General features: G+C 40.5%; 1 protein-coding gene across 1 annotated transcript in view; it reads right to left on the bottom strand.

The window, feature by feature from the left end:
• Window positions 1-5,940: 5,940 nt before the first annotated feature.
• The window catches only part of ptprn2 (protein tyrosine phosphatase receptor type N2), a 98,299-nt gene continuing 95,983 nt past the window's right edge, over window positions 5,941-8,256 (bottom strand). The window contains exon 22 of the mRNA XM_047023888.1: window positions 5,941-6,808. Within this exon, the coding sequence (XP_046879844.1) occupies window positions 6,737-6,808 (72 nt within the window). The 3' untranslated portion in view covers window positions 5,941-6,736. The remainder of the gene's footprint in view (window positions 6,809-8,256) is intronic.

Below are 8,256 nucleotides of genomic sequence, written 5' to 3'. Positions count from 1 at the left end.
ACTTACAATAATGTGCCAAATATACATACAGCTACCTGCATGTCTGATTTATGAATGCTGAATTGTATAGAAACTACATAGGAGTACCAAGTTTTCATGAGGCTTTAGAGGTTTAACTTTAGTAGGATTTGGGAGATGGTGCTTCGAGGTTGGAAATACAGGCTCTATGTCTGCTATGGCATGGTGGGACGCAAACTCACCTGCAGTGAAATATTTCCCACAATGTAGAAAATTGAGTTTAGGATTTTGATCATTGAGCTATGGAGCATATCTTGATTGTGGACTGTATGTATATTAGCCTAGTATGTATGTTTGTCTGTGTATATCTGATGTATATATGACAGACTGATACTAACAAAGCTGGGTTGAGGGAAGATCTGTGTGTGATCTATTACCTCAGGTTGCTGTGTCTTTTATATAGATAGATGGATGGATGGATGGATGGATAGATTGATAGATTAGATAGATAGATTAGATACCTGTTGTCAACACTGGAGTCTGTAAAAAACACACTGGAAAATTGCTCAGAGAATGGCTCTTTTCTGATGTGAGCAGTCACAATCAGACATTCTGGCTTCAGTTCTGAGTCTATTAATGGCCAGATGAAGGTTAAATAACTTTAAATGAGAGCAAAATCTGCCTTTGGATGATAAGAGTTTGGAATTTAATAAAAGTGAATACATTTACATAAGTTAAAACAATAAATTACTCTCAGCCACTGTGAAAAGAATTGTGAAAAGACAGGGAATATTTGGAGCACAGTCTGTCAGTATGGAACCCTCCAGATACACCATTATGTTTGGGTCTGTCTGGCCAGCCACAAGAAGAAACGCATCATCCCCTTTTCCTCATGTCCCCCCTATTCTCATTGGCTTGAATTTGATCAGGCATCAAAGTCCCCGATAGGCTGTGGTGACAGAGAGTTGTGGCTGTTGCTAGGATCCTGTTGCTAGGATCGTTGCCATCTCAGAGTCTCAGCAGGAAACATGTAATGAATCATGGATGGTTGATTTCTCTCTGAGCACCCTAATCTGTGATGCAGATGAGGCAGACTCCCCCCCCCCCCCCCCCCCCCCCCCATTGCTTCTCCCGCCCACCTCTGGTTGAATTTATAAATGAAAAAAACAAAGGTTAAAATAGACTAGGGACTGGCATGCAGAGTCCCGGAGTTTCTAGCTGTGACTGGGTGAATACAGATGAGGGAGGGTGTATGTGTGCTAGTGGTGGTGGGGGGGGTCAAAGGTCCTTATCAGTTATTTGCTCAGGTGCGGCAAGGAAGGAGACTCCCCATGACCCCACCTGACCTCTGGGATGAATCCTAGTCATGTGACCCTAGCAGAAGGAAACCTTAGGAGGAAGAAATGTAGGCCATCTGATCTCATGCATCCCTCCCCCTCCTCTCATGCATGAAGTAATCATAGATTTTCAGTGACTTGTTTGGTGGGAAGCTAGGCAGTGGACAAGTTAGTTTTGACCGATCCACTTGTATTATATCAGACCGTCAAATGACAAAGACATATATTGGGTGTATCTCTCCTTTCACTTCAAGATCTGAACTCATCAATCATGTTTTATTGCCATATGCTGAAAAAAACATATGCAATATTAATAGTCGTCTATATTATCAAGTTGCCATAGCAGTATAATGTAGTTTGAAATTGTGTGACTGGTTGATGGATATTGACCATGAATAATATAATGTGTTCTTTCCTCTCTCCCGCTCTTTTGCTGAAAAACTACATGGGCGCTGTGGACAAAAGCATTTAACTATGGAGATTTGCTGGAAGCGGTTATTATTCCTCCCGGTACAATGTTTTGTTTTTGAAATTCATGAAAATAGCCTCATTAATATTCAACAAAGGTCATCCATCTTAGTGACTTTACAATCGCCGTGGGCATTTTTAATATCATGTTATTAGATGGTGAACGGTATCTACTGTACAATTCTTTATTAAACACGGATGAACATATGATATTTCACCCTGCCTGTGAAACATGTTCTGCACAAATCTTTCGTTTTTTCTTTGTCCCATGAAAAGTCCACATCTGTTTCATATAAAACAGTAAACAGTTAAAACTCCTCAAATGGAACATTGCTCTTATATACGGTGAATGCTTTCCGCCAGGGATAATACTGTGTAAAAGTGTTAATTACCCTCAACAGATGACAACCAGAATGGTTTTGCCACTGTACAATGTCACGTTGTGTAAATGTAAAGAGATGAATAGTTTGTCTTCCTTAGTATCACCCAGAACTTGTTCACTTAGGCCTACTGAAATATGTTTCCATTTATACAGTTGTACTATTGGATTCTATTTATGCACTTTAAGACTGTATATTCATGTCTCAAAGCAGAAACGTCAAGTTTTCCCCATAGTCCCACAAGACTACATCCTATCCTATTGGATTCCTTAGAAATCTAGCCCAATGCTAATACTTTCTGACACATTTGTTAGCACCCTCTTTATCATTGATAATTATGCAAACGGGAGGCATTGCCGTCAAGCAGAAGAAAGTAATCTTAGTATGCAAATAGTTAAGGTCCCCGTGGAGTGTGCCGATTAGATGTGTGTTGATAAACTCACTTATGATGAGTGACAGTGAGCAATATTGGGGTCGCGGCGGTCAGTTGAGTTGGCCTGCGCTGATGAAAACACTGCAAGTGAAATGCCAGGAGTGTCCCCAGATGCATGATGGGACGGGGATGAAACGGTGTAAAATGTCAGTGTCGCGGCTGTTTGCCCGTTAATAACCGGCAAGGAGGGGCGGGGGGAGGGATGGATGGAAGGATAGATGAATGGATGGATGGATAGGGGCGGATGGGTAATGAGCAGAGATCTGCCGTACGATTGAAGCCATGTCTCTTTTTGTCACACGGCCAGATGTTGGCTCTCTGAGACTCATCACTTGTCTTTTTACTGCTAAACATGCTGTAACCTTCCACTAAAACCTCTTTAGCACTCTGTTTAAAGCCATGTTCTCCCCCTGACAAAGTAGTTAACAGAAAATATTATATCTGACATAACATCAACAACTTTACACTAGAAGGTGGCCTGTGATAGAGTTTGAGCTCCATCAGTGCACGTCCTCCAGTCACAGACCAATCTTAATTTGGCTGGAAGTCAAGAGGAACCAGAAGCATACACAGCACTATTTACATTTGGTGCCGTGAAAGAACATATTTGAAGGTCTTTACTCTTTTTTGGTTGAGTGAAATCTCATTTCCAGTGCTTGCAGTTGGGTCCCAACTCAGTGGGAGTCCATCACCCAACCCCTGCCATCATCATAGCTGTATATATGCTCCTCTCTATTCAGGCTGGATCCATTTACTCAGGATGAGCATTTCTCCAGGCACACAGGGGAAGAAAGAGGATAGAGAGACTGGCCGGCAGTGCCAAGTTGAAAAGCGTGTTTGTTTGTGAAAAAAAGATCAAAGGTGGAAAGGCCTTGGACAGACATGAGAGGCTGTCTTAGCAATCTGCCCCACATTCACTCTCCCAACAACAGTGGACGAAAAAAACAGACTTTCTTCTCTTTGGAGGATCCTGGAAGGAATCCCAGACTGTTCTCTAGCTAACAAACACTGTGGGATTTCCCCAACCTTCTCCATAAGGAAGAACCACCGATATTATTCAAAGGTTTGCTCATCAACAGGTGTTTTCTTGCTGTAACAAGTAATCTCCCACATTAGCATTCATGATAGCAAGTAGCTTTGAAATGCTGAAGGGGTTAGTGAAAAAAGCACTTCACTATCGTCGAGCTGCCCAGCCAGTCTGATTGCGTCTGGGAATTAAACGGTCTACCTCATAATTTAACAGACCACAGTTAAAAGTACGAAATCAATTCTTTTTGTAGACTTATTGATAATATCTTCAGGGTATTTTCACCCAGTAGGCCTCCTTGAAGCAAAATTATTAATCACATTTCCCACTAACTCCAAACTAGTCAATGAACCAAACTAGGCACTCTTAATGAAGTCAAGAGTGATAGCTAGGCTACTGGGATGTACACAGAGGGGCTATTGATTGGTCTTGTATTGCATTTGCTAAGACCAGCCACAAATGAGACCACAAATTTACAAAGGTATCATGGGGAATACTCAAGCTTGTGTGATTACAATGAATGAAGTGCTGAGAGTTGAGAGATGGTAAATGGGAGGGATGGAACAGTACTTCTAATGCCTGGGACTGAAAAGGCCCACTCAGCATTTAGGTCTGTGGGGCTAATGGACCTGCTGTATAATTACTGGGCAATCTTTTCAAGTCAGCTGGTTTGGTTGATGGAGAGATCTAACAACCTATATCCTCTAGGTCTTCATGTTACTGTGAAAACAAACTTGTGATGGTTAGCATTTTGTTAGCAGCATCACTGGAGAGGGACGGTAATAGTATGCTAACTCATGGCTAACTGCAATGGCAACTGTACTAGTATCCAGTCAAATAATCATCTTTGTTTTCAATCAATTCAGATACTTTGAAGGAATGAAAGAACAAATAATATTAAACTAATCATAATAAACAGCAATGTCTAATTTTGTACCATTGAATTTTCAAGAGTAGATTAATCCACCCAAATGGGAGTTGACAGGATATCAAATGGTATTGTAGCACTCTGTGGTACCTTAGGAAGCAATTACCCTGAATACATTTCTAATAAACTTGTATCCTTCAGATGATAAGCAATTAAACATGCGTAATTATGGTTCCCATACAGTAATTTCTAAGCTGATTAGGTTTGTGTGCTTTACATCCCAAATGGATGAATATTAATGAGGCAGATATGGTTTTCTGGTTGCTGGTTGGTTGTGGAGTTTCTGGCAGCTCGTCTGCACACTATATGCAAATGAAGCCCGAGGAGGAGCAGGAAGCGTTGTCCCCAGCTATTAGAGCTGTCAGAGGAGGTGTGTGTCTGTGTGTGTGTGTGTGTGTGTGTGTGTGTGTGTGTGAGAGAGAGAGAGAGAGAGAGAGAGAGAGAGAGAGAGAGAGAGAGAGAGAGAGAGAGAGAGAGAGAGAAGAGAGAGAGAGAGAGAGAGAGACATTGAACACAGGGGTGGAACCAAGAGGCTTCGTGGGCTGGAATCACTGCCTCAACAGTGAAGAATACTCTTAATCCTATTCTTTCTTATTTGTAATTATTCAGACAATAATAGCCACAAAAATGTTCAGCACCATTATTTCCTGTTTCTTAAAAAAGAGATTGACAGAAGTGATATGTGTATGTCTGATAGTTTTGCTAGCAAAGAAGAACGTCAAAACAAAAACACAGTAGCATGTGAGCTAAACAATAGATATTCCCGTTCACAATTAAGTGTTAACATTGGTGTATTTGACTGTTCCTTACCCTCAGGGGGTTAGAGATCAGACTGGCTATTTTCTTCATAACCTGGCCCGGCTCCACACTGACAGAGGTAGCAGGTCAACCATTACATCTGTCCAAGCATTACACTTTTTGACCAGCTGAAGAAGGAAAATATTCACCAGGATAAAACTACGGTCTGAATTCACTTAAACTGTCATACTGCAGCTCCTTTAGTTGTCAAATGTAATAAAAGGTTTGTATACAAAGTTCTATAACTGTGTGGAGTTACATAGTTATGTAATAATATCTAGCTTTGTTTATACCACATACACTTTGCCTCCTGAATACCTTGTGAACCATCTGTAATAACTTACAATCCTAAATTCTATTACTGCAGTGAAACTCCAATGAAGCTGTGATGTTCTTACGTTGTTATTTAGTTACTTGATTATTTTTCTGTAATTATAGGACAATTAGGGTCATGTGTTTTCTCTTTCTTTGTAATCCTAACTTCAAATATAACCCTCAAAAAACTATTTTGTTCAATGAAATATTTGGCCTACAGACGATACAGTGAAAAAGAAAACAAACAAACCAAATTTCTGTAACCATTCAATGGTTTATTGACAATATGATAGTTTGGTTTTTCACACAAAATATATGGTTTCCATTGAGGACTTCAGTAAACATTAGGTAGATAGAGCTATATAACCCATTAGTTCAAAGTCTATAGATGGAATTGATCTGTCAAGTTGCACACACATCACAAAATATCATGAATTAAGTGAATTAAACAAATATATTCACATTGTCAATATATTTCTCCTTAATCTGGTGATGTTGTTAGTAACTAGTCACTACTCATTTATAATATATATTTTAATATTCCTGATATTAACTGTTTGATATAACAAAGTATATTTGCATAAATAAACAAGCAAAAGCAGTCTACAGCAACAACAAAAAGTCTAACAAAAAAAACTAGCAAACTATTAAAACAATCAAACAAAAGGCAAATTTGAAAGGAAACCTCATAGGTATATACTGTCAAGAATGAAGCCTTAACTTTCCTAAAGCAGTCTCTATTAAGAGAACACAAATTTTAAGTCCTAGAATACAATATACTGTACACACATCAAAAACAACAGATCTGATGCTTGTTTGAGTATAACTGTTCACTTCATTCGGGTCACAATGTGGCAGCAAAACACTTCATCTCGTCTATGTGTCTGTCAGTGACACTTGAAACAGATGTTCAGTAACTTGAAACAGTACATCACAGTTAAAATAGCCCAGGTTGAGAATCTGGCACAACATTCATAGGTATAGAGGTATAGACGGAGAGAGGGAAAGAGAGAGGACAGAGTGTGGACTAGGAGAGGAGATGTTTGAGTCTCGAGCGGGCAAAGGAAGTGTTGCTTGGCGACGCGGCACTCCTCACTGAGGAAGGGCTTTAAGGATGGCGTTCACCTCCTCTGCCACGGCTGTCAGTGCAAACTCAAACTGCTCCTGAGGAGGAGGGTGAGAGAGGGTGAGAGAGGCACGGAGAGGGAGAGGAAGAAACAAAGGGATGGAGGAAGAGAGAGACCGAGGAGGACAGAGGAGGAAAGGGAGGGGAGAGAAAGGAATGAGTGAAAGAGAGGCAGAGGATGTTAGAGAGACAGAGGAAGGGAAAGAAGATGATGGAAGAGATGGAGAAAGAGAATGCAAGAGAGAAAGAGAGAGAGAGAAAGAGAGAGAGAGAGAGAGAGAGAGAGAGAGAGAGAGAGAGAGAGAGAGAGAGAGAGAGAGAGAGAGAGAGAGGAAAGAGAGAGGAAACTGTTTATAACTGCCTCTCTTATACGCTGTCTAGCATGACAGAGGTGGAGGACTGTGAGGGGTTTTTCAGAGTGACAGTTGGTCAACTTGCCCCTTGTACCATATTTCACAAAGGGTGTTTGGACACATGAGAATTCTTCGAACATAGAGTTTGATGTGAGTGCAGTTTGTGCCACAATAGCCAGAGGTGTTTTAGAAAAAGGAGACGTGTGTGTCTAACTTAATGTGAGTCTGTGTGTGTCTGTCTGTTTGTGTGTGTGTGTGTCTGTCTTTGTGCCTACCTTAACGTGAGTCTGTGTGTGTGTGTGTGTGTGTGTGTGTGTGTCTGTGTGTGTGTGTGTGTGTCTGTGTGTGTGTGTGTGTGCGTATTTGAAAGAGAGTGACTCACTGTGCTCCCTGAGGAGCACAATAGGACCGATCGATGTTGGCCCCCAAGACCCTGTGTTTTCCCATTCTTCTTTTGGAACCAGGCTGCAAGCCATAGAATAAACTCACAGAGGAGAGGTGGGCGTTTTAAAGAACTTGGCTTAAGATGTGTCATCCCAAAAACCTGCCATATTCTCATTTTGGCCTAAAGTATGTTCCAATCGATACTTGAGTGTACACAGCTTGAGACAGATAAACAGATATAAGTAAAAATGCTTCTATTTTGTATGTGCCTCCACACATAGCTCTGCACCACAGTTAATAAAAACCTACACTCTTAAAGATGACTTCACAGCTATCTTAACACCAACCTGTCTCACAGAATGACTTACATACTTCAACCAGTAGGGGGAGGTCAACCTCTGATACATAAAGTAAGCGAGGATTGAAAAATGGACACACATTGTTTGCATATCTATTGGTACCCCAAAAAACAAGCGAGGAAAAAAGTATTCTTTTTATGTTGTTACTATTTAACCTATCATAAATCAGGTAAAACTCATGCCTTTTACTTGACTAAACTGATAAAACTGTCATAAAATCAAAACCTTTGATTTCTATTTGGTCATTTCCAACACTGCATATGAGCAAAGCAATGAAGTGGACTAAAAAAGAATGACATTTTTCAATGAGAGAACTTCAATTTCACTTTGGATTAGATTTGCAGAGCAAAAGCTTTAAGAATTGACGCTGGGAAAAGCTTCGCTAACAAG

Source organism: Hypomesus transpacificus, chromosome 8 (genome assembly GCF_021917145.1).
Source record: "Hypomesus transpacificus isolate Combined female chromosome 8, fHypTra1, whole genome shotgun sequence".
Taxonomy (NCBI): Eukaryota; Metazoa; Chordata; class Actinopteri; order Osmeriformes; family Osmeridae; genus Hypomesus; species Hypomesus transpacificus.
The sequence above is the reverse complement of the archived record's forward strand: the minus strand, read 5'-3'. Positions and strand labels throughout refer to the sequence as shown.